Source organism: Anopheles coustani, chromosome 3, assembly GCF_943734705.1.
Source record: "Anopheles coustani chromosome 3, idAnoCousDA_361_x.2, whole genome shotgun sequence".
Lineage (NCBI taxonomy): Eukaryota > Metazoa > Arthropoda > Insecta > Diptera > Culicidae > Anopheles > Anopheles coustani.
In genome coordinates this window covers 88,116,526-88,144,374 of record NC_071288.1, presented here as the reverse complement: position 1 = coordinate 88,144,374, position 27,849 = coordinate 88,116,526, and the positions used below count along the sequence as shown (strand labels likewise).

At 42.9% G+C, this 27,849-nt stretch overlaps 1 protein-coding gene across 1 annotated transcript in view; it reads right to left on the bottom strand.

Annotated features, from left to right (window-relative positions):
- Nucleotides 1-7,515: 7,515 nt before the first annotated feature.
- LOC131258581 (uncharacterized) overlaps nucleotides 7,516-27,849 on the bottom strand; it is a 38,068-nt gene continuing 17,734 nt past the window's right edge. Inside the window, exons 3-7 of the mRNA XM_058259930.1 lie at nucleotides 26,501-26,702; nucleotides 14,478-14,661; nucleotides 13,490-13,552; nucleotides 12,813-13,114; nucleotides 7,516-9,832 (exon numbers count right to left, since the gene is read on the bottom strand). Coding sequence (XP_058115913.1) covers nucleotides 8,480-9,832; nucleotides 12,813-13,114; nucleotides 13,490-13,552; nucleotides 14,478-14,661; nucleotides 26,501-26,702 — 2,104 coding nt within the window. The 3' untranslated portion in view covers nucleotides 7,516-8,479. The remainder of the gene's footprint in view (nucleotides 9,833-12,812; nucleotides 13,115-13,489; nucleotides 13,553-14,477; nucleotides 14,662-26,500; nucleotides 26,703-27,849) is intronic.

Below are 27,849 nucleotides of genomic sequence, written 5' to 3'. Positions count from 1 at the left end.
TCCGAACTAAGCACTTTTTTATGTGTGTCTCCTTTTTCTTTTCCCTGTTGGGTTCGCGGTCGTGAATGTGGTTTGGTTCGAAGGATGGATCCCCTTTTTTTAGTCTTAGTGCCCCCCTGTCATTTATTGAGGACCGTCCGTCGGAGTGGACAAACAGACAGCGCAGCAGATTTTCTACCGGGTTTCATTTCTGCCAAACCCAAACACACCAAGGCGGACACGCGCCCGGTCCGAAATCCCCAAAAACCCGCTGACCTCCCGAAGGGAAAATTTATGGAATGAAAATGCGACGCACGATCCGCTCACGCCGCTCGTAGTACATTGTTCAGCATTTCGCAGGTCCCAAGGCGAGTCCTTTTTTAATGACAATAGAGCAACCACCGAATCCGGCCACTGTGAGCATGAATGAATCCATTCCATTTTATTTCGATCCGGGAAAGGGCGGCCAAAAACAATGCGACAACAATGCGGGGCGGATTGAGAGATAAAATTCACGTGTTTGCTTTTGATTTTATTAGGGGCACATGAGAGCTAACATTTTTTTTATTGAAACGCCCGAGACCGTGGACGTGACGTACACACGAGTGAGGACTCGGTACCGTAATTGAACTGACATCAGCATTTTCCTACCGGCGAGTCACGACATACCGGCTGAATTGGTCCGACTTAAGTGAGGCTCAGATTGAATTGGCCACATGCAATACAACTCGACGCGTTTAATGCAATATCTGCTACGTGATATACACTGACGGTTTCAATTCACAATCGAATATGTCATCATGGAAAGTATAAATATTAATCGAAAGTTAGCTTTTTTTTCTCAGTCTTAGAATAATAAACTGGTTTCGATACACTTTTCTTTTATTCTTGACGATCGTAAAAGGTTTAAAATGTATTTTAGTTTGTATTCTTTCGCTTTTCTTTGCTCAACTCCACCCACTATCGTCTTCGTGGCCTATTTTTTAAAGACATACAGCACTCTTCCCTTCCAAGGTGATAAAGTTTGCTTCCGCGCCATTTCACATACCATTTGGGTTTAAATTTTCTTTATGTGTTTGCTTTACTCATTCAATTGTGCTTCTTTTCGTGCCGTTTGAGTTTCAAAGACCATAATTTTATGGAATAATTTCTCGTTTATTCCGTCGTCTCGTTGCCCCGAGCCTTGCTCAAACATAAGAACTTGAAGTAATTTTTCATGTACAGCTTCACTTAGCGCACACCGTCTTACATCCGTCTATTCGCTACACAGTGAATTGAACACATGTTTAAATTTTGTAAGATTTCAACAATATCATCTCGAGATTTAAAAAATGTTTACTGAAAATTTTGGGGTACAGAATCACCAGGTCGATTTTGTGTTTGATTTTTTACCAAAGAATCAAACATGAATCATTCGGTTGACAGTTACAATTATCCTCGATCGTTTATACTCGATAATCGCCTCTATTTTCCAGGTTCCTAACGAATAGTTCATATCCTGCATAAATGCTTAATTAATGATTTGCTTTGGCCTCTAATCTCTTGCTCGTATAGACCGGATACATTTTGCGATCAAAATACGTCATTCATATGCCGTACTCATGAAGCCTATTCTACTTTGCGTAGAAAAAAGTGGAAAAACTCTAAAGGATGAGTACGGAATAGCTGATTTTCTTCATAAGCATACAATTTTCAGTCTGGCACCAAAGAGCGTATGCAAAAAGAAGTATAATTTTATCGTCTCTTACAAGAGAAGAAAACATATTTCAAAAAGTGCACCATATCGCATATCTACGAAGGAAGGAAAAACCCTTTCATAAATGGAAAAAATAAATCCCAAAGATTATAAAAATAGACGGATTGTTTATTTTGGCCCATTTAAAAGATAAACAGTACAAAAGATATTTTTTCGACATGGTCCTAAAAAAGAAGAAAGCAAACTCACACTGCAAAACTAAATTCCGATTCCAAATGACCGCTAATCTACAAACAAAAAACAGCAAAAATACTTTTCATATTGATTTTTAATTTCGGTTTATATCCCCTTCCGGAAACAATCGGTTCAGTCTGATACTTTTGCGGTATCATTTCATTGTGTTTTGTAGATTGTAAGATTGGTAGTTTCGCGTCGATTGTGTTGTGCGCCCATAGTATGTGCTTGAGGTTTCTTTCCCCTCCTCCTCTCCATCGTGCGACTTATATAACGTTCTCATAAGAAAGTAGCATCGTTATTCGTACAAAATTAAAAATATTCCAAATATATGCATTGTAAGTGTTCGGATCGCTCACTCCCACAAACAGTTGAATAGTTTGTGAACTTTTCACTTCTCATTTATGTCACCTAACGCGTTCGGTTCATGCACATGTTTTCCACGAACTTACAAGCTTTGAACTGCTTTCTCGTATCATACACATTGTCGATCTAATGAACTAACATTTAGGATCGCTTCTATAGGACGTGTGGAAACGGAGAAACAAGGATATGGGGGGGAACTTTTGTCTTTTTCTGTGTGCTTCTTTAAAATCCTGACATGTCGAACGGTTCTAGCAGAGAATTCGATTTTATTTAAAAACGAGTTAAATAAAAAGAATCGCTTCAACGTAGAAACTGAATGGTTAACAGTACACATCTGGATGTTAAGTATCTTGAACAGCATACATCTTGGCATTGGGTATCTTGAGTGGTTTATCTTTTGTGTCTGTACCGTGGGTAATGCAAATGTGTCTTCGCTATTTGCTTATTTCATCGACTCCGAGCACAACTGATTTCGAAAGGAAGGTACTAAAACACGTAACTTATTCGTTTTTCTACTAATCGGCTTGATCATCGAATATCCGTACGGTGGGAATCACCTCATTTCTCGCTTACTCTCCTACAACGTTTCGTTTGGTTCATATTTAACTGCTTAATTTGTGCGAGAAGATTCATCGATTCCGTGTTTCCGCCGCATGCATGGAGATGTTTTGAGCAAAGTGTTCTCCACTATATCGTTTACAGCTCGACAAAAACCCTCAAATTAGTAAACCGACTCAACTAAACAATAAATAGTTGCTAGCACGAACACGAGCATTCTTCTTTTGGCCAGCTGCACTTGTTCGTGACTTGTGTGTTTTGCTCGTTGGCGCTCGTCTACTTCAGGAATGTTCCACATATAGCTACATTTTAATCGATTACTAACGAATACATTATTTCTTTTAAAAATAATCTTACACAGAACGGGAAAACAAATAACAAATATTCGAACAGAAAAAAATATATAGATTTACCACCTTACGCCCTACGCGAGCAGCACGTTAAAATACACGGTTCAACGACTGCGTTTATATACTACTTTTTACTCGTCGTTCGCATTAAACCTACAGACAGAGAAAATACAGAGATTGTAGCGGATGCGTGGAAAAAAAAGCATCCTTTATCGTGTAACTCCAGACGATAAAAATTTACCGTTATCAGATACTACTACACTGTTTAGTAGACAAGCAGCGGTTTAACCTTAAATGGGTATTTGCTTCAAAAGGGTTACGGTAAAACATTGATTATTTCATGTTTCAATAATGCATAATGAGATTAATGTTTTTCTCCGGATGCCCACTGGGTACTTTTTTGTGTGCTTCCCTTCCAGGCCATCGCGTTTTTCGGTTTCGCACCGATGGTAATATTGGTTTTTCGCGCAGTCGTTGGATTCCTTACTCGTACGTTTCTAATGTTCTGCTCCTATCCGTAGACTAATGCTGTACGCATTTTATTTCCGCTACTACAAAATAATACTTTACCACGAAAATACGCAGCTCCCACCACGCTTTGTTTGCCTACAGCAGTCTGATTTTCCTCGCCTTCTCACACCATCGTGTTGCTGTGAAGTCGTTATCATTTGGCAGATTATTTTCAATTCGATACGTTGGATTGCGACACTAGTAGGGACTTTCTTCTGGGGAACTAATTTTGCATTATCTTCATTGGTTGATGTTTTTTTTCGGTAAGTCTTTTGAAAATTGTTTTCTCCTCGATGGTCAACTTTCTCCCTGCCTTTCTTCCGGAGCTCTTTGTACGCAACATGCGTTTACCGAACACGTACAATTTGGTTCCTCATCAAAGTAGCCGCTGGCTTCAACGCAAAGCATTTCTATTTTGTTTAGCATTGCTTCTTTGTTTTTCTCCACGGTTCAGATGTGCAACGGGATTTACTGCATGGCTCGATACTTAGTTTGTCATGAGACGCCAATGTACAGTGAAAATAATCCTGCCATCTACCCCATATGTCTGCTTACATATGCCTCCCATAGTACATTGAATTTGTCGATAAATTTTCTTGTCCATTGCTTACTGATGCGCTCAACTGATGTAGTATTTGCCACATCTTTTGATACATAACTCAGCTTTTTTCCGCAAATACAGGGAAAGGAGTTATCTTTTCTGTCTTCTCAACTTTTCATTGGCAGCTTCTTCTCAACATTTACATCGGCAGAAGAAAGAACCGCTTTTGTTCTTGTTTTTACGAATGTGTCTTCTGCTTTCCTCTGGCTTACACATGGAATTGTTTCCATACATTTACCTACACTAAATTTGGTATTCCACATAGGACTATATTCACAACAACAATTTACGTAGTCTTCTAACTAAAACAAAGAAAAAAGTATAATAAAAAACCCCATTCGTGCAGGGTCGGTATCGAATTGATGGTCGACTAACGTTGCGCTCGCACTGACTTTATGAATACATGTATATTAACGAATAATAGTTATCCGTCACAATACGCTGGAAGGTCACGATCGACTCATAGGAGGATTATTCTATCCGGAGAAGAAGTGGAGGAGATCCACTGTCACGGTCTGTAGGTGTTTAGAATCATATCCTTGGTGGTTTGAAGTGATGCAGTGGGTGATGAGGAGTAGGTCGACTTTGGTCCACCATCGGCCAATCGTCGTCGCTATCGGGCAGCTGGCGATCGTTCACGCAGACCGACACTATGGTTCGCCTTCCCTGTGCGGGAGCATCGACGACACCGTCCACCACCGCCGGGCCTGGTCCTCCGATCCCGACGCCCACGTTGTTTTGCTTGCTGAGCAGCTTTTTCTCGTCCAGCGATTTCGAGGCGTACTCGTGCCACACAACCCCACCCGGGCCCCTCGGGCTGGCCGCTGCTGCTCCGCCGATAGAATGACGCATTACATTGCAGCTGGAAATGGGGACCACCCCGGGAAGGACCGAGCCACCGACGCTCGCTGTCGTACCGGTTGTGCCCGACAGCGAGCTCGATGTGGTCATCGTACCGGCAGTCGTTGTGGACGTCTGCTCGAACGAAACCGCCCGCTGCTTTCGCACGCGCCCAGTACCGGCTACGGATGCAGCTGCTACCGGGCCACCGATGCCCGCTGCTCCTGGTGCCCCTCCGGTGACGTTGTTGGCACTTGAACCGCGACCATCATTGCCGACCGGGCTGCTGCCGATGACAGCCGCGCCCGATGGCTGGGTGTTCGAATTGGCTGCTGCCTTGCCACCGCCTGGAGCGCCACCACCATTGTTCGTTTTGTTGCGGAAGCTGTTCGATCGTGAGGAACCGTTTTCCTTGTTGCGCCGCGACGATGACCGATGCAGGTGACCGTGCCGGGATCCGCCCCGTCGGCTCGGTCGCTTTGCCGACGACGATTGATGGACCGATTCAGCCGACGCACTCAAACCGACGTTTCCAACTAGCCGCGAACACACATTGGAAACGATAGTTGCGAACGAAATACGATCGCCGTTTTTAACCACACAAGGAATTGAATGGTGAAACATAATTTCACATAAACGCCAGTATTGTACGAAATTGGAGATTGTTTTGGAGATTGTTTTTCCAAAAAAGAGCGAGAGAGAACCATACATAACGCAGCGAGAAAGAGAAGAACAAGAAGAAAAAGGCCGGAAAAGCAGCATGATAGAAAGATAGAAAAAGAGAAAATTTTGGTTTTAGAATGCTGCTTCAGGTTGCGTCGTAAGGGATACGTTTTTCCCCATCGATTCCATATACACCACAAACCGGAATTATATGAGTTTTTTTTTTCTTGTGTTCCAAGAACGGATCAATGGATCTATGTATGTGGTAAAAAATGTGAAAAATGATTGTTGATTTCGACAGATTGATTGTTGATTTCGACATGATTGATACAAAGAAAAAAACAAACACAAAAAACACACACACACACAACATAAAGGAGAGAAGCAAGTTGTAAAAAGATAACTTGCATAATGGTAAAAATCATTCCGCTCATCAATCCTTCACTTATCTCAACCCAACATCATTCGGTGAGTTAGAACACGACAAATTAGACAACTGGTATCGAAAGAATAAACTTCAATTTAAAAATAGATAATGCACATCTCACGAAGCATCGTGCGCCAAAACCAAACCATAGAAAATTGATAAAAAAAATTAAAAAAACAAAAGCGTGCTGCTTAAAAATTAGGTAAAGGAGGTTTGAATAAAAAATAAATTGTGCAACTTGTTTTTCCATATCTTAAAGCATCTCAAACAAACGATAAACAAAATTTTGAGGGCTCGTAGTAAAAACAAAACAAAAAACTTAACATAAAGAAACAAATTCGAAAACCATTAAAACTATGGGAAAGTATAGACAAAATCAAAACAAACTCGTATCGCACAGGATATTGCAAAAGAAACACGAACACACACGAAAACACAGTGGCAACAGTAGCGCTATCTTAATACTTGTATGATTATTCGCACGAGACAGTACGGTGCCACGATGTGCAGAGCCAGCACAACGAGCAGCAGCACCACGATGCTCAATACTTCCCCCCGGACCAACGGAACGTTGATGTACGTAAGGCATTCGTTACATTTTTAAGACGAAAAAAAACCACAAATACAGTAGGGTAAATCACATCACCGGTTGTGCGCGATGAAACGAGTATGTAAATATTTTCAAACAGAGAAGAAAAGAAGAGAAGAAAAGAAGAGAAAAGAAAAAGTAAACACACGCCCGTTAATAGCAATCCCTTTGTGGGAGGCGAAAGTTCGTCCAGAAAAGTCCTTGTGAACATGATGCAGAGTGTACTAAAAATGTGCCCCAATGGCTCATGTTTTTCGTGTGGTAGATTATTAAACCGGAAGGTTAGATGTTTCTTACACTTAGCAACATCATGTGTATAGTTTTATGTAAAGGAGTTAGGCAACATGGAAGTAAATTGGTAAGGACTGCGTTTTGAGCATGGGAATATGACTCACACGCTTTATTAGTAATTTTAAACGTTTGTTAATAGAATCAATTTTGAAGGAAATTGCTATTGTTTCAACAGGGGCAGTGTGTCTGTGCAGTTTATTTGTTGGAATATACAAAAGCGTAAGAGTAAGCAAACAAGAAGATAGACGTAGCACTGGATCAGCGAAAACGAAACGACGCATACAAATAGTCAACAAACCCCCCGAAAACAACATCTGCTAATAAATCGAAAACAATAAGACAAACATATTAATGTTAAAAACAAAACAGAAATTAAAAGAACATAAACTATTTTGCAAAAAAAATCAGGAACTTAATTCGTTTATTACTATCGTTTGTTTTTTTCTTTTCTTAGCGATTGCTGGAAGTTGGTAACACGACGATAGTGTACCAAATCATTATCAGCCAATGCATTGGTAATCTTTAGCACTAGCAGCGTTTACCCTGTGAACATAATGTTACTATACAACGTTTCAAAGCTCTACTGAAGAGCTTTTCTAGCCAAAGTGCTACTCGTTTCTAGGTATTGGGATAGGGAAAAACGAAAATAAGTTTAAGAGATCTGCTGCTTTTACTGATAAATTCGTTGAATGCAGTTCAATGAAACACATTGCCAAAACATTAAAAGATCAGAAACATCCTCAACAAACAACGCATACATGTGGTAAATCATGTAGCAGAGGATAGAAATATTTGCACTAAATTTAAAACAAACTATTTTGTTGCAAACACCAGTTCAATTTAGATTCATTAAACGGTAGGCAGTTTTCCAAGATCGGTCTCTTGCTAGACAGTGGTAACTCCTATAGCGCAAATGTTTGAAACTAGGTGTGTTCAACGATCATGATCGTTGTTGTGAGTAAGAGCAACTGAAATTTTTCCCTTATTTACGAAGGTTCCAATAAATAACACTCCTAAAACCTAAACACTTTAAAATCCAGTTCGTATGTGTTGTACCTAAACGAAACGCATGTCCTTTCAATAGTCAGAGCTGTACATAAATTAACGTTACTGTCATAAAATGCTCATTTTACGTTTGACCTTCATATATAAACAGAGAAATTTAAATAGCGCTTAGTTAAAATGTAAAACAACTAACTTATTTTCCCTCTTCTATCGTTCCAATAAAAATAGATTAGAATAAAAAAACACGGATTAGAGAAAACACAAGCAACCACATTCGCGAAAAAAATGTTTCTCTAGTTGTGCTCTAATTTTACTCAAACACACACACGCACGCAAACGCACACGCAATCAAACAAGCGGAATCTTCCGCTCAGAACAGGAAATCCAACACCGAAAACACAATCATCGAGAGATTGCTTTGGCGCGACGACGGAAGCATGCTCGTGCTTCCGTTTCCGCCCAGCGTGATCGAGTGGTGAGTGCTGCCGGTGGTACTGTTACGCTTGTGGCGGTTAACGACAGCGTTGGTCACTTCTTCCCCCTTCGCCTGAGGTGGCGAATAGGGATGGGATGTATTAGAAACACCGCTACCACTGGGTGCGCCGGAAGTGGTAGCAGAAGGGACCGTTGTGCCAGGAGTGTTAGAATTATCAGTCGATAAGCGATTGCTTTCATCCGGTGTGGGATAAGCGGTGTGCCCGGAGGCACCGAGGGTTGGAGGTCGAGAGGAGGACGGCTTAATTTTCGAGGAGAGTTTTCCTTTCTTCGCCGACTTTGCGAAGGCAGCCGCTGGAGCAGAGCTAGGACGTTCTGAAGAGCCGCCATCACCTGTGCGACTACCACTGGCTACGTTCTCCGTGACGGGAGCATTAGCAGGACAGCAATCATTCGAACCCGACGGGAAAGCACCAGAAGATACTAACTGATCGTACGACCCACGCCCTAGAAGGGCCCGACGTCGACGACGACGCCGATTTTCGGCGCGCATATCGAAATGGTGGCTCTGCGAGATGGCAAAGTCATTCTCGTCACCATCGAGTTCGTCCTGGCCGGCCAACATATCGGCGTCGTCGTCGTCGTTGTGGTCGTCCTTATGCGGCCAGTACTCGATCGCATCCACCCCGGAGGAGGGCTTTCCCGACGCTGCTCTGCTCCGGGCTTTCTGCCTCCGCTCGACGGCGGAAGAATGGGAAACGAAACCGTGAGTGGGAGGGTGATCACGACGCTCGTAAGGATGCGAGCGACGACGTCGATCCTCGCCGGTGGCGACGTTCTCGACGCTCTTATTAGTGGTGGCTCGGGGCGCCAAACTATTAAAGGGTACGTTATTGCTAGGAGGCGAATTATGGGAACATGAAGGATGCGCCAGTTCCGGCGAAGTTGGTGACGCATGTGGATGATGGTGTTGTTTGTGCGAATGACTGTATTGTCTGTGATCGTGGCGGTGGTTGTTCTGGTTGTGGTGGTACTGGTTCGGTGGTTGGTCTTGGTTAACATCGACAACGACAACGATATCGTTCAGATTATCTATACTAGCATAGGTACCGATTATTCCGTGCGGATGGTGATGGTGGCCGACGGCGCCCGGGATCGGTGTCGAGGTGACGATCTGCGGATGGATCAGCGAGCCGGTACCGTCGTGGCACAGCTCCAGCGAGCTTCCCCGTGCGCCCAGGAACCACTCGGACCGGGTGCGCATCCTTGCTGCCTGCCGTTCGTGTACCTACCCGTCCCCGGTTGAGTAGTACACCGGTGTGGCGTTCCGAGGGAAGGGATCCATGCGGAGGGGTGGGTGGGTCCCGGACAGGGTTCGTTGAGTGGTCATTTGGTCACGCATTGAGTTTGTTTCGTTGTTTCAATCGCATTTTTTGTATTTCATTCATCGCAAACAGTTAGGATATAGGCGGTCAAAGAGGTACGCGTCGTGTAAAAGAATCAGTACAGTTTATATCATCAGACATCAGCAAATCACAGAACCGCAATAGGTCGCATAGAGGAAGGATTCAAAAGATAGAAAGAGAGAGAGAAGAAAATTGGAGTCAAAGTTGAAAATAACCACGTGATGGTTTCCTATTGCTAAATTTGTATGTGATTTGTTTTAACGTTGATTTGTTTACTAAATTAGTGACACTAATAATCAAATTAGTTACTAGCCCAGTTTCTCACACAGGGACTGGACAGGTTAGATTAGGCCTATTACACTAAGGACGGGCCATAACAGCAATGAGAACAAAACGCTACGCTACTGCACAACTAAATGGGACAGGAATATTAATGTGGAATATCGTGAGGCTTGCATTCCGCTGCTTGTCCACTAAACTAGAAAAGCCAGCCAAAAGTGTGTGGGTCTGTGTCTTTCAGTAGGGGGTGGTTGCAGTTGGGGGAGGAGTGTTGAGATTAGTTGAACTATACATAATGTTGAAAAAAAAGGAATAAACAAACGAATCAAACCAATCAGCTGCAGCAAGTGGGGTAAAAATATCGACAGAAAAAAATGTTGCGGATTTGAAGGGTGAGCACATTGACAAATGTTGACAAGCTTCCCATTTCGGGTGGCGTCTGATATGCTTTAGCGGATGATTTATTATGGCCGCTGGTCCAAATGACTTAATGTTTCAACCAAATAGACGAACAGAGCGAAATGAAACATGTTTTTTATCAAATGATAGTCGAAAAGATTTGTCTCAATGGATGGTAGAATGTTGTAGAGAAGAAAATATAATTTTCCAATATTGCTGCGACGGCAAAGCGTTCAATTATGAATAGTTCTATTGAAGAGGTTACCATCAGTTGGTTTTCCTAAGATTACTGTAAAGGTCAGTAGCTAAAATAAATTTAATGCAAAGACAACTAAATAGAAATTATGCGAAGATCCACTACTATTTGAGAAGAGAGCGTTGGAGAAATAGCGAGGTTCCGTGTTTTCGTGTACGACACCACAAATGTTTCATATGTATTCAAAAAAAAAAAAAGTTAAGATGTGTCCCACGTGTAAAGTACGGTTTTATTTCTGTTTTTAATAAATGGTTTAATAATGAAGAAGCAATTATAACAAAACATGGACAATGCAAGTTTTTGCAGGTTATGATAGGTTTAGTTCGACAGCGTAAGAGAAGTTTTGGCAGATGTCGGTTTGGACCACAAATAGCAAATGATAATAATTATAATCCTCTGTCAGTAGTTTTGGCTTTCGTCCGGCACCATTTTTCGTCCTAAACCGTGTCCTTTTCGGACGATTTTCGATTAGTTCCCCCCGATGAATACAATATTGTTTTTACAGGTTTTTATTTCCATTCCAATGCGGTTCCAAAACTACGTTACATCCTACGGTACCTCTCTTGCTACTGGGTGTGTTAAATGGTTGGATACATACTGTCGGCGCTAAGGTGCACGCGTGTCGTGTCTAATATAAAATAACGCAGGAGAAGGAAAAAAATGATGAAGCAATTCTTACGTTTACTGAAATTCCAGGGATCTATTCAATTCAACTTATCAGCTACAATTACCTCCACTTTACCCTGTTTTCTTTTAATACGCTACTATTAAGAATACTAGATTCGTTACATTTAAGTAATAAAACTACGCCTTTCCGCTTTCCTAACCCTCCGGCCGCTGCTTCCTATTCGATCGTTTATAGTTCGTATTCGCAATCGTAACCTACATTCTAGATTATCGCAACTCGATACCGTTTGCCACCGGCAAGCAGGCGCGTGAGCAAGTCACACAGTCAGTGCAATTTTCGAACGCACGAATGCACGTAAGGGTTTGTGCAGCTTCGACAAATTTGTACACGTCGTGACGTGTACTGGAGAGAGAGCATTTAGCTAGAAATCAACGCCACCGTCTGATGCGGAGGTGGAGGTTGGTCCGTGCGCACCAGAATGAAATCCACAAAAAAAACCTTTAAACATCGCGATGAAATCTTTTACGGAAAAGCCTACGTAAACGCTCACCGTAGCACCTCAACCTATGAGCCTTTTGTGCTTACTATTTACATGAGAGTTCCATGAACAGGAAGATAGAAAGTGTCAAAACGAAAGCATGTATGAAGGTTCATTTTTCCACCACATCGAAAGGACACTCCTTGCCCTTGTGATTGGAAGAGCTAGCTTAGCTTTTGTTAATTTTAATTCACCCTCGTACCTCTGAATGGATTTTATAGGCATAGTATTAAAGGTTATAAACGTGAAACAGATAAAATTAAAAAGACAAGTAGGTCATATATCATACTTGTTGTTACTAGTACGGTGCAGATCATGTGACCAGAAATACTAAGACGATAAATAAAAGCTTTCGTGTATTGTGTGCCAAACGGGATAGAGAGAAGAAAGTGTTGTTAAGGATACTGCTGGATGAGGTATTCGCACCGTGTTTCGTTTCCGGTGTTTGTCTTTGGGTGTGCTTTGAGAGTTTTCTATATATCTATACGAATGTGTAGTGTGGCCACCCACACACACAGTATGCATTTGTGCAGGTGGTGAATTGTGTGTAGCAGGAGGGGTTCGCGGCGACGGTGGTGACGGCGGCGATGAGGACAGCAATACAAGGATATGAGAAACACTAGGCGCAGTCTTAACGCGGTACGTAAGCAAACAACATTCGCACACCACACCAAACAACAGGCGCGCGCACACAAACACACACCGCGCCGCACACAAACACGCACGCACACACATCTACATGATAAGGAGTTCGTCCCTCACCTGAGGTAGGTAGGAAAGGCTCTTGGTACTTTCCGCGTACCGATTGACAGCCCGCAGTTCGTCCAGCGTCATGTGATGCTGCGAACCGGACCGCGTGGTGGACGACGACGAGTGGGACGATGAGGAGCAGCTGCCCTTGGGCACATTGAAAATGCCGGGGCCCTCAAGCGACACAGAAAGCCGAGCGCATGATTCAAGCAGTGAGTGCTCTGGAATGATGCCGAGAGATACAGCCGAGTTACCTACGTTCGGACCGCCCGTCGTCAGTAGGGCCGGCGTCGAGTGTGACTCCTCCTGGGCGACTGCTGGACGCAAGGGAGGCGGCGGGGGGGGGAGTGGTGAGCACAACCAGGACCACCAGGAAGTGGTTCGATGATGACAGGATCCGCCGGATGGGGTTGAAGGGCCATTCGCAGTTTCGGTTGGAGAAGGAGAAGAAAGAAAAGATTATCAGCGTTAGCAAAAGGGACAAACTGTAAGCACTTCTTCACAAATAAGGCACAAACAGATCGCAAAACATGATCTTTAAAGTGAATTTATAAACACTCTTGACCTGATTTATCCGACTCTCCATGATCCATCAACCTCCTCTCCAAAAACAACGTTGACAAAATTTGCTTAGGATAATTAAAAAGCCTTAAAACTAGTAACAGTACTAATTGAGAAATGAAACATACTTAGCCCCCATCTAACGCATTCGCATTGCAGCCAGGTTTTCTCCGTCTCTAATGCCAATTGCACTGCAGAATGGTTGTTTGTTGTCGTGTAGAGTAGTTTTCGAGTACGCAGCCGTAGTTGTACGTTTTGTTCCAAATTTGGTTTGATCGATGAAGGTTTCCGGACATTCCGGATGAAGCGTTGTAGCACCATATGGATCGCAATTTGCCAAATGTACACCCAAGCGCACACACACACACACCATTGCCACACCAAAACACACCAGCGCCGAAAAGTTAGTTGCAGCAAGGATGTTAGCAACATTTACATTTTTTTTAAATGCAATACCGTTGGTAAATGCAAACCAAACGAATAAAAAAAGAGAAATAGAAAACATTTCAACGGGTAAAAGTAATTGGGAAATTTGACGAAACATTACCAACGATTTTTACAAACGAAGCCAAAATATACAATAGAAGAGAGAAAAATTGGAGAGAGAAAATGGAAGAGAAAAAAATAAAACAAAACAAATCGCCATTAGTAAACGAGCCAAACTGTAAAACCAAAATGCACGTCTCGTCGCTGCCGTGTCTCGTTGAAGTAGTAGGAACTTTGTGTGGCGAGTGTTTTTTTTTTGCGGGGTTGTAATTTTACTTTAACAATATTGTCACAGTTTTAATATTAAAAAAAAAGTTAATCGAGAGAGAAACGTATCAAAATGTAAAAGTAAATCACTAGTCGTTAAATATACTTCGAAAACCAGTAAAAGTGCTAATATCTTACTTATGTTTACGAAAATTCAAAACCATACCTTAAACAAAACTCCAGACCCAACAGATATGATGAACGAAAACAAAACAAAACACAAGTACACAACAAAACACTCGCGCACACAGACGCACACGTTTGGTGGAAAGTGCACCGGCCAAGTCCGACGAGACCAATCGGACGTGCATTTTGCGGTTAGAAAGAAACGAACGGGCTCTGTCGGCCCGGAGCCATACTTACATGCGTAGTGCTGTTGGGCCGTTTTTCCGCGTGGCGGCGGTGGATAGCGGAACGAGCAGATCCATTCGTCCTGCACCCTCAGGACGCGGCCGGTGACGCGCGCATAGTACTCGTAGTTCACGCGCCCGAACAGATCGCAGGCAGCGAACTGTTCGATCATTTGCTTCATGATTTTCGTCGCCACCTGTGAAGAAAATCATCGCGCGTTCGCGAAGGAAGGAGGGGGAAAATAAAACAAAACAGAGCTACTATTAGGTTTTGTTTGGGCACATGTGGCAGATACTTAGCCAAACGTATGAATCTACTAACATTACTCAATTGTGTATGTGTGAATGTGTGTGTGTTTATAGAGTGAGTAGCGGTACTGAAAGTGTTTTTGGTAAATCATACTGCTAGTCTCAAAGGACGAGCGAAACGAGCGCTTGGAGCACGGATAGGCAAACGAACAACTCTAAACAAGACAGATAAGAGAACGAGACAGAGTAGAAGATAACAGAGGAAAAGAGGAGGCCACCAGGGTTGCAGTTTCATAGAACGTGAAAGATAGAAAGCGGAAAACAGAGTGTGAGGGTGAAGAGAAAGCTACGGAGAAACGAACAAGATCAGCTTCTACTAACGTACGACGGTACGGAAGGACAGGTGAACAACAACAACAACAACAATAACGGCAACATAAGGAGCTTAACAAGATTATCTAAAGAGCAGTGGTTCGCAAGAGAAGTGTTTTAGTAACTCTTTGCGTCGCAGCACCACCGGGAACCATTTCTGCTAAACATTAACATACGATTAGATAACACTAGCTGTGGCCTTCGTGAACGGATGCTGTAAGACGAAACATTGGCAAGATGCATTGTAAAATTGATCTCATGGAAGAAACCGACAGGATAAAGACTAAAGAATACAGATAAAGACTAGAAGTTACATCGAGAAGAAAACTACGCAGATGAGAAATGGTATTTTGAAGGGTGTTAATAAACACGGTGTACTTCACCACGCCATCTTGAGTTGACAGATTGGTAAAGGGTATAACTATAATTAAAGATTATTAAACGATCAACTTAAGTAGTACAATTTCAAGCACCCCCAACAGTTCGTAAGTCAGTGATCTTTAAGATCTCCCCCCTCTCTAGCGTGTTCAAAAAATTATGCTCAACAAAAATTATGCTCGTTAAACAAAACGAAACACAATAATAATTCGACGAGCAACCCTAGTTGATCATCACTAATGATTGATAAGTTAGTCGATGCGATCCACTAATGATTGGAAAACGTGATGGCGTAGGATAAGAGGGCATGGCTGTCCAAACATGTAATGTGTGTGTGTTTATATTTGGATAATGGGCGGTGGTGAAGGTGACTAAGAGGTGGGGTGGGAAGCAATAAGGTTTCGAATGGTCCGAAAGAAATTGTAGCAAATACAAATAAATCATGATCAAGGAACGGAGAAAAAAAAATGGAACTCGTATGACGATCGCAAAACTCGTACCAATTCAACACACATTGAACGTGGAAACCATAAACATAAATAAACCTAGTGGCCATTTAATCAATCATGAGAAGAACATTACTACTGTTAAGTCATGAGATGTATGAGTGTGTGCGGTATTTTTTATTTTTTTTTGCTTTAATGCTGTTTTTTGGCACCAACTTACGTGAACTTCCGCCTAGTTTTGGATAATGTATTTTTTTTTGCGTTTTTGGTGTGTTGGTTTTGATCGTTTCGGTTTGATTTTTTTGGCCAGTTGCAATCAATTTTGAAGGACCGAATACCGGTTCAGTTTCATTTCGGTTGCGTGCGGTGTTATTGGGTTTGTAGTTTGTTCGATTTTTTTTGTTTGTTTTGTTCATTACGCGCAGAATTTCAGATGTACGCATTTTGGTCGATCGATTCATGGGAAGATGATGATTCGGTCGTGGCGAGTCGATGGTGTGGAGGCGCACAAACATATGATTCGTTTGAATTTGGTGTTTAGTAGTTGCAGTCGCAGCGAAAATGATGTTTTTTTGTTTCCAGTTAATTTATTTTTCATTTTCATGTAAGCAAGTTTTTCAAGTGTGTTCGAAACATAGTTCCCGATGGCGAAATATTCGATGGTCGATGATCGTTTGCGAGTTAGACACCAGGGTAAGTAGTAGTAGTATGCGTGTTTGATTGAGTGGCGCGAGTCAATCGTTTTTGTTTTTCGATATAATTATTTTTGAAGTCGAGTTGTGAGGAGTGCGTTGTTGTTAGAAGAAAGAAAATGAAACGAACAGTATGCTTTAGAGAAGGGAAGCGCTTCATTCAGTCAAGGGATATAGATTTTCCTCACAAAATGCATTGAATGAAAAAAGGTTAAATGAATGCTTTGTGACTTTATACAAAATATACATTTTCCAAGCTGAGATACGCTAAATAAAGAGGGCGGCTTTCATAAAAATAATAAACGACTTTGGATTTGGTAAGAGGCATGTTTTTGGAAGAATCTATGCAGAAAGAACATAAACACCACAGACACGAGTTCAACGATGGTGAAACCGAAAACGAAGTCAGTCAACAACAAATAGAAGAAATTGCAACATTATCAATGCGCAATGCAACACACGGACGGACTACCGTTCCGGACTCATCCACCACATCGGAGTTTCTACTTTCACCGCGTAACCTTTAGCCACCGTTCCGTGACGGCCCGGCGGACACACACAGCAATCTAGCCTCCTGGCCAGGCCAGCGAAGACCACAGAGAGCGTATCAAAGCACTCCATCAGGCGCCAGCACCGCGACCACCTTGTATAGGTGGGGTCACTTTGGAAAACTGGCCCGAAAATGGAAAAGCGAGCTCGGGGTATGCGCAATATAAATTAAAACATCCCAAGTGAAACGAACTCTCTGATGAGTATGAGTGTGTGTATGTGTACACGTGGGCGGGCTTATCAAATGCCAAAAACTGAAATCGCGGTCGACGCGTAAACGGTTTGCTTCGGTATGCAACATTGCCAATCGTTTGCACCATAAAGCGATGGCTATGCGACGGCGCGTACCAACGTAAAGTGGTGGCTCGGAAAAGGGTTTCAATTTCATTTCTACATATATTAAGTTTCATAACAAAAATGGACCCAAAAGCCAGTGGGGTCTGTCTAAAATACGAGTTTAAAAATGGTTTAATTTTATTTGGTTGTTTGGTAGAGCAGAAAACGATAAGAGGTGTTACTCACTGAACGCCTCACGTGTTTAACACTTCGTTTGAGCACCACCAAGCGTCACCTCAAGTAGATTTTAATAATTTTTGTTTTGGACAAAACATGGAACAAGTTTTTATATAACAAATCTACTATTGAAAATTGCTCTATTTTCTTCTTTAATTTGAAATTAGGGTGACAAACAAGACATTTCCAATACAAAACCCTTGAATAGTTCTAACAATTTTTCCCTACGATTCAAAAAACTATTGATTTAACTAATTTTGAATGATTGGTAGAACAAAAAAGGATAGAGGTATGAATCACTCGTCATTAAAAAAAACAAAGCAAAAAAGACGTCGCCAGACATGTTTGATACTTCTTTAAGATAACTATTTCCTTTAACGGGCTAATTTCGGCAAAGCATAGAGAAAATGTTCAGTTAAAATTCTAGTTTCACGAGTTTCTTGGAACATTCCTAATTCGAATAGTTTTGCACTTCTTCGCTGAAATTTTAATTATTCGAATTATTATTATTGATTGGAAATTTTAATTTCGTATCTCGTGAACAACTGTATAAAAATTGTTACAAATACATATTTGAAAGATTTAAAAATGTAAAAAGAATCACTTCACTTCAACAAGTATCGAGCTAGCAAGTTATAATCGTTTTTGCAAAACAATTGTTTAAAAACGTTTGGATCGTTCAATTGAGTACAAAGAAGAGATAATTGGTTCGTTTAATAAGACAATTTGATGAATATAAATATATCAAGATATCGACACAAAGAAACGGAGAGCAAAAAGATATAAGGGATAGTTGGCTTGCACATCGTAGGTTGAAAAAAAATAAAAGAATGCTTGCAGCACGTTACACACAAAGCCACTTCGAAAAAGAAGCCTCTCGACAGAAATCTTGCAATCAAAAGACATTTCAAATAAATATGAAAATTAAAGTCGAAAGAGTGAAATAGTCATACCTTCACTCGGTGCAAAAAATGAGCAATTGCTACCCGCATAACCGTTCTGCCCCGAACCGTGGAAATAATCGCCACCCGAACGACGGACACCTGGGGGGGTGGCAGATTTTTCCAGCTCACCATTCGAATGTGGAAAGCTGCGCTGCGCCCACCGGAGAACGGACAAAAACGGGCCGATTGTGTGTGTGCGCGCGCACTCGCGCTTGCAGCAAGAAGCGACCGTTCGCCGGGCCACTTTACACACTGTCCCCACCCCCGCCCCCGACTCCCAACAGTGGCGTTTTGCAAAACAATAGGTTTTGTGCCATCGGAACGGACGACGACGCCGCCGCCGGCTTGGCGTAACATTTGGCCGTTCCGGTAGGCGCGTGCATCGAGGGAGGCCTCCATAGTGTATGCACCTACCTTCCTCTAGCTGTTCCAGAGTGCGAAGGGAAAGTTTAGCAAAGGCACGGGCGAATGATGAATGAACGGATTTATGAGCGGACTCGGAAACCGTTTAACCGGCAGTAGCACCTCCACTCTCTGCTGTCAAAATGGCGTTATTATGTGGGCAGCGGGACGTGCTCCAACCTCACCACCAGATCGGACACCGACTTCAGCATGACCCATAAATGGAAAATCGTAGTTATTACAGCGGGGTTCCAACGCCCAAAAGTCCAAAGTCAACGTCGAACGACGCCCCCACAGATTAGTCCATCACCATCATTATGCTCACCTCGATTCCGTCGTTCCGCCCGGCGGAACAATCGATTACAAACGCCGTATAGCAGCGGGCTGGGTCTCCCTCTTAGCCAACATCAGAGTTCGGTCCAGCTAAAGCTATTAAACGCTTGCTAAATGAAAGTGAAAAAGACTACGCCTGGGTGGAGATTGAGCGAGCTCGTGCGCGCGCTTCGATTAGCCGGTTGGAAGGACGTAATATGCGAAACGGTATTGAGCTGTAAATCATACCGCACTTTCACTTCCGATCGGCGGTCCATCCGGTTCCAGTACTTTTCGGGGAATGCCCTCGTCTTCCATGTGCGCACACGGGAAAAGTGCAACCGATGCAACCGATGGACACACCTCTAACTTTATTGCAACAGTTTTATAACGGTTAATGAAACCATTTCCTAGTTATGATATATCTTAGACCTCTCATATATAGTACAGATCTTAACAAGATAGGTATGTCGGACTAATGAGGTAAAAGATAGAGAGATACTAAACCGTATCAGATTACAGATGTTTCTGGATCTCAAAAATGCAGTACCATTTCTCTTACAACGTTGCCAACAACCATGCTCGACGACGACGCTGCTGTCCTTCCCCTATGCAACCCATTTGCTTCTCACACCTTGATTTAATTTTGACTCAATCGTTCGACCTCCAAGCCAGGCTGCTGCTCCCAAAAACACCGCACGTCTGCGGTTTCACGTTAAGCCCTTCAGTCTTCCGGCGAAACCAACCCTCCGCAGTCCCAGTCACCCGTCAACGTCATTCAGACATGCTTACACACACGGGAGGGAGGGGGCTTCCCTACGCTCACACTGGGCGACAAAAAAATAAACAAACACACAAATGGTTCAACAAATCGAGGCGCCAACTTACTCATTGCCACCGTGGTTTGACGTCAGACCGGTTCGCGTCTAGCGATGTTCGGCATTCACGAGACTCCGGCTTCATCAGGAATCACCGAGACCATGGGAGAGGAGTGGGTGTGGAGCGGGCTGGTACTAATAGTGCAACCAATGTAGTTCACATCAGCGTACTTGCTTGCTAGAGTATATGCAAAGCAAGCAGTCTGAGCATGACGACACTCGCCGTTGCTGAGCCCTCACAGACGGCTTTCCTCCGAGTGGCGCGAGGGACACACTTTGTCACTTCGGAATCCCATCATCTACCGCATCCACCACCGGTGTGTGCACATGGCTAATCTCGCTCGGTTGCATCTCGTGCGATTGAGGTGATTGCCGGCTGTGTTGGCACGCCCCAAAGCATAACCGGCGTTCTGGTTTACCGGTGTCGCTATATATAGCCGAACGAGGGAGGACACCAGCGACACTTCGCAAAAACCCCGCGGGGGAATTGTATTTTAGTACTCTAGAATAGCCACAGCCAGATATGTCGGTAGTTCTAGAGCTCCCCCGAGAGACTCCCCGAGAGCTATATCTCCGGAGGAGTCGACGCTCACCAGATCGAACCTTCGCCAAAGTACGCAAAAATCTACGGGCCCTTCGAAGTCTAACATCGATCACAACTAGAAGTCAAACAAATTGTGCAACGTTTAGCTCCCTCTCCCTCTCCAATTCATTTTAACGATCCCCTCAGAGCTCATCGTGAGACGAAAAAAGTATCATACAGTTTACGAATACACCAAGAGCAACCTCCTATACCTCCTCCTCGAGATATCATCTAGTATTTCGACGGGCCCTCTACGCGTTGGGTATCGTATTTGTGCATGCAAGGGTTGTTGAGAAAAAATTGCACCTTCATAAATCATTGTTAACAGGTTGCCGCGGGAAGATGCGGACCACTGTGTGGAATGTCGATGGTAGATGAACAAATAAATACGCAAAGTGGAAAGATGGACGCTTCAACGTGAAACGCTGTGCGTCGCTCCGTGCAATACTTAGCAGCACATTTTTGCACTGTGATATGAGTTTGCTTCAAGTAAAAATTGGATAAGAACTTTCTATTTGTTGAATCATAACGTAAGGATCGAGGTTCTTTTCTTTTTTGTAAGAACTTAAAGAACCTTAAAAATGATCTTACTTAGTTTCTCACACTCCCTGGATAATTGATTTTTAAACATCAACCCCAATTATTTTTTAGAACTAAGATTTTGAGAAGGCGAGTAATTGAAAATTCACGAAAACATAATGCGCTTATTAGACGAGGATTTCATCTGTCATCTTTACCCAGACTTTTCCTGTCAAAGTAGGCTCTGGCAGGGCGTTTGACATAAAAATGATGTCCGCTCGTGTAATAACGCAAAGTTCCACAAAACGGGGTTTGCAATTATTTGATCATTTTCATGTTTGAATTTAGCGTATTGTTCATCGTAAAGTAATGAATCTGTTGCAGTAAAGTAATCTGTTGAAAACAACAGAGTAATAAGTAAACCAATCGCCACTTTGACATAAAAATTCCAGTCGAGGTAGAAAACTTCTGGGAAAATATGACAGTTAAAGTCCTCGTCTAATGAGGGTATAAGAATGAAAATGAAAAAAACAGATACAATTATGATTAAGTAAGAAAGAATCGAATTCGATATGAACGAATCAAAACATTCCCAAAATCAGTATATTTTTACTGATTTTTTAAAAAAGGTTCTGTTCAGTTCACGAAAAAGATGTAAAATGAAACTGTTGAAGTACCCAATAAATTATACGTCAAAGAATCAACGGTCTAGGTCTAGGTTTGGCTCTGGAGTGCAAGGAACCGCTTGGCTTTTGGGGAACCAAACCCTAGACCAACAATCAACTGAAGAGAATCGCTCCAACACACCACAGCGGGCCGACCACAGCACACACGCACATCATACTTGACTCAATTTTTCACCACACATCGCACGCGCCGGCTGGAAAAATTGGCGACGTGACGAGAGGACTCAACCCAACCGAACGCCCGTCGACGATGGAGGGACGCGAAATCAAACCCGAAACACACGAGAAAACGTGAAAACAAACAGATGGCAACAGCTCGGCGGCGGAGTGTTGGGCGAGTGCTGGCTTTCTTTTTCACTCCTCCCGGTTCGCGTTGCTTTGTTGCCTTTTTTTGCTCCATTATTTATTGAAGATGACCGATCGATTGTGGTAAAAATAAAAACTCCGACCCGCCCCGGATGAGTGGAAAATTGCGCTGGCGAATGGCGAAAGACAAACGGGCGGGCAAAATGGCCATATCGGCCGGGAGGACCAGACCAGCGTGCGCGAACCCAGGCCCAGGCTCCCAATGACCATCTTGGAAAATTTGATTTAAGAGCTTCATCAAGTGCCAGAACGGATGCGAGCTGATGGTGGTGGTAGTGGTGGTGTGCCACAGATGGATGGATGTGGCCGGTTCCGACCGTTTTCTATCCATACGCCGAGGATAATCAGATCAGCAAGAATGGGGAAACTGCAGAGAATGTGACCATGTGAAATGAAAGAAAGGTTTTCTCCGGCCAGCAAGAGTTTCCATTCATCCGGATGGCGTGTGAGATGGACCTTCGGAAAACACTAACCGCGCGGAAGAAAGTCGTGGAAAAGTAGACTATCCAGACGGAGCGGGTCACGGGCATTTTACAATCGATTTTACACTGTTCCAACGACACGGTACAGTGTAGACAAAACACTTTGATTCGCAAACGAATGTAACATACTGGTATATGCACGGGAGCAGAAGCTGGCGTCAAATTGCAGTATGATATTGGATATAATCACACGACCGAAGCGAATAATATCAGTGCGAATTTTCCAAAGAAAATTTAAGAGCGTTAACAAAACAAATTACTGCCCTATTAAGGAATTAATGTTAATTGATCTGAAAATTAGCAAAAATTATTTCAAAATGTGTCAACTTCAAGTTTTAATAATGATTATGAACAAATAAGATAAACATAAACAAACGATAAACAAGAGTATGCAATTAAAACTATAATATTAACACCAAACAACATGAAAACTTTCATTTAGCGTTGATTAGTGTGAAAGTCTTCAGAATGATCCAAATAAAAAAGAAAAACCATGTGTTTAATATACAAATTAATAAAATTTATTATTACAACCGAACATTTACTCCTCTTAATAAAATTAAGTTGGAGTATATAAACGGAGGTAAGGAATCATAGAAATATTTAAAAAAAGAATATTTCGCCGCATATCAGTGCATTTTTTGCGTTTTGGTAAAAGCTTGCGCGATTACAAACGTCACAGGAAAAAAAATGAAAGAATGGTAAAAAAGTGGAAAGGTTTCTAACTTTGCTTATTGCTCATGAGTTTTTTTGTAAATTGAATCATGGCATTTTTTAATATTTAAAAAACCTTAAGTGTATTAACTGATATATTTGTAAATGATTCTGCTTGAATTTAAGATGCCCGTTAAGCCCTTGCAAACGGGATCAAAATCGTTGACAAAATTTGACCAAACCCAACCCATATGGTGCAAGCTTTTTGACGTAACATAAATGAGGGTAGGCTTTATGCAACGGATGAATCCGATGGCGAAGGGAAACGAAAAGAAAATGTAAAGCAAAGAGCGGATGGAAAGAGCCTTCTAATGGGCAATGATGCGGTCAGCTTTTACCACCAGGCGGCTCGCGAATCGATACGCGCGGTGCGAAACTAATTTGCCCATCCGCACGCTTCCATTTTCCACTCAATTATCGTAAATGGGCGCAAAATTGCATTTTCCCGTGGCACAATCTCACCGTCCTTTAACACGTTGGTGCATCTTCGATGAAATGGTTCGGTTTTTTTTCCTTCACCCCGCGACGATTACTTTTTACACATCGTTTAAGCGATGTTGTAATAGTAATTATCGGAACGAGGGTGCCCCCCGTTTACCGCGAGTTTTCAGCACAAAGCGGGACATACATTCTGTTCGGTGCAACATTGCATCCTTTCCAATAAAACAAATCCATTCAGCATCATCATTATTCTCCTCCGGTCGTTCGCAATTATCTTAAGAGCAACGCACACACACACACCCATACCAAACAACAAGCAACACAACGCGTCGTTATAGGAACCATTACGCCGTCGTTCAGCGAAGAAAATGTATCAATTTTCCAACATAACACCACCCCAGCCTTCCCTTTTCCCAGCGTAAGAAAAAAACCAAAACACAACCCAAATTCAAAAACTCACGATCCCAATCTTTCATCGGCTTCGGATTCGATTGTTTGCATCTTGCTCGTACACGATCTTCTGTTTTCCTCCATCCTAACCCCTCTCTCTCCCACTCACGTTCGGGTTTTCCCTCGGCCTGTACCAAATTTGATGAGCATTTTATAACTTTTCCTTCCACCGAACATTTGTTTTGTTGCCCTTAAAATCGGAGGCGAGTGCGGTAAAAACCAGAAACGATTAAAAGTCGGTCCCAATTCCATCCGCCGGGGGACGGCACGTGATCGCCGGTTTTTGCTGCCCACCCAACCCCTTCACGGTTCCCCGCAGCCACTCTCCCCACCCTCTCTACACACACGCAAGTGATATTTCGATCACGAACCACGCGCGCTTCGAGGTTCCGTACGACGGCAGACAAAACAACAACCAACCAAAAAGTGGGTAGGCACGAAGGAAAAGTGGAACCCAACGGAGCCAAACCGATCGCGGTGAAAGTGGGCACAAATCGGAGACTAATTCTCCCGGCCCGATCGTGGTTCGATAATAATTTGGATGCTGACTGCTGCCTCCGAGATCTTTTTTTTCCCCACTTCCATTCCCACCAACAACACGATCAACAACACCACCATTTCGGCCACACAAACTCACTCGCCCCGGAGGGATTATCGCATCGCCATCGGATCTCGCCAATGGGGGTGCATGTTGCATGATATTTTCCCGTTGTCGATTTTATTTATATTTTTTATTTTGCATGATTTGGGCGAGGCAAAATCGTGCCGTGAAGGGGGTGGTGTGGGGTGTGACGATGGTCAGCAAATGTTTTGAAAAATGAACTCCCAACAGCCCCACGAATCAAAGAGGGGACCGAAAGTGTGTGTGTGCTGGGCCCTCCCGTTATGTTGCGCGGGTGTTTTTCTTTAGCATTTGTTGAACCGCTTTGTGTGCGCGCATTCGAAGGCTTTTCCTTGGCGTTCGCTCAACCCACAAGGGAGATCACCCTCCGCCTGCGATTGGACCACGATCGAATCTCGTTGCATAACGAACAACCGAAAGGCGCCCACATTTGGTCACAGATTTTTTACGACGCTCAAAATGAGAGCTTGGAAAGAGGAAACTGCATCGAAGCATGAGATGGTTAGGGGTCGGGGGGAGTGGTGAAAACTTGGAACGTGTAACCATCATACATCACACCATGTAACATGGGTTAGGAAAGACCGTCGCCGGTTTGTATCATTTTTATTTTAAATGGCCTGAAAATGTAAGCCAATCAAATGAAATAATTTATCACGCAAGAAGATGACACGCTTCGATGACAACACAACAACATCGCAAACGATGTATTTAATTAACATGTTAATCTCGGTAGTAGAAACACTATTTACTATCAGCTGATGAATCCATTAGGTGTGCTTATCACCAATAAAGTAAAGGTGGTAAATAAATGATCTTCATTCGATTAAAATACTTTAAAGATGGCACTCAGGTGGAACGAAATATTTTCCGAGAAAGTGATTTTTAAAACATCGTTAAACTGTGCCTTCCTCTACCACGTTTGGATTCATCTACACCACATACTTGCTCTACCTTGCCATTCGTTTAATAATCTACGGTTCATTATGGTTGGGCAATCTCTTAACTGTCCCTTCGCCGGCAGTAAAATAACCACTATTTTGTTTATTATTTGTCCACCAAGCCCACTTGGGATAAAGCACGAATCGATGGTTTTGTTGGAAAACGTGTTGTTCCGAAGGCACAAGACACGGATTGTTTTGTGTTTTAAAAATTTCGCGACATGTCAAACGATTTTTTACTACTAGTTCAGATAAACAGTGAACAATTTTCAAATCTTGCGGTAGAGAAGTTTTTGCGAGAAATGTACAAAACAAAAACCTTCCGCCACCCGGCAGCAGTCTAGTGAGATACAAAGTGTGTAAGGGTCGTAAAGGGGTTAATCATCGGAACCCACTCGGGGACACGGAGGGGAGAAATAAAAAAAAAAACTTCTCATATGTTTTCCTGCTAGAGCAAAAACTCGGTGGTCCCAAAAGCGGCACACCCGCCAGCCACTCACCTTATACCGTAGGACATCCTTCATGCGGGCCGTCTTGCCGTCGCTGACGCAGGACTGAAAGAAGCTGGGCGCCACCGAGACTCCGAGCGCTTCGCTCGTCATGCCCGTTTCGGCGCGCTCGGAGTTGCTGGCTATCACGCGAAACGTTCCGAACAGCAGCACCAGCAAGCGCTGCGTGTGGCCTGGCAGTGACATAAGTAGCCTGTGGGGAAAGGGAGGAAACAGAGTAAACGTATTAAGAACACTGAACGTAAAGCTCGGGTAGACTGTTGAAATGTTGAGAGGAGTAGACAGTGAAAGGAGAAAAGGAAAGCACCGAGAAAAGATTGAAACTCTTCCGGTTCAGATTTCGAATCGGGAAGTTGGGAAATAGTAGTTTTTTCTCGTTTCTTGTGCAGTTGTTTACTTGAATATTTATTCGGAAAAAAGGAAAACGGTCGTCTTGAACATGTAAAGCAAATTAATCACACTTCTAACCAAGAAATAAATTAAGAAAACTAAGTTGTATTGAACCCCTTTCGAAACAATAAACACCACTTATGAAAATACAACTCACATGTAGAGTTCATATAACCCCACGTAAATGTAAATTATGTAAATCAGCAATCATCTGCTTCCATAATACCAAACACAAAACACAAATAAACAACAATGCCGCTCTAATGCCGGTTCACGCCCAAACCCTTCCGGGCGGCATCTGACTGTGGACTGGAAGAAACTAGAAAAAAGGCTAGCAAAAAAATCGTCAATCGGTCTGGCTATTCCGGCCACGCGGCCCACGATTTCCAACGGGGAGGTCTTGCTGTGTCGGGCCACGTAAACATAGTCACCAAGTCTAGCTTGCAACTCCGCGGCACGATACAATCTCGAAATGAGTGCGCGGGTGTGACGGAGAGTGATCCGATTAAGTCACATTTCGATACGGATCGTGAGGTGTTTTCGGACCCGGTCGGCGGGGTAGAGGGTAGGTGAAACGCGATGCCAGCACCGAACGGAACGTGTACACCAAGAACGTTTACCTTACCCAAAAATTCCCCCGGCGTAGGCGTTTCCGGCAGTCGGAAACCTTGACCGGTTGGTTCGATCGCTTCAGAGAGTTCAATTAAGTTCAGCGTTTTCCAATCCACGAGATCTGCCGTTTAACACTCGGTTATGTGCAGATAGAACTAGCTTACTAAATAGAAAAAAAGTCTAAGACTTTCTAAAAGAGTTAACGAAAAAGAGAAATACTCGAATAAAAGCGATCTTTCAAAAAAAAGAAGGATCTAAGAGCAATCTTTATCCATTTCAATTTAGTATGCTCGTCACCCACAGATGGGTGACAATCTTGTTTACTGTTGCAAACAAAG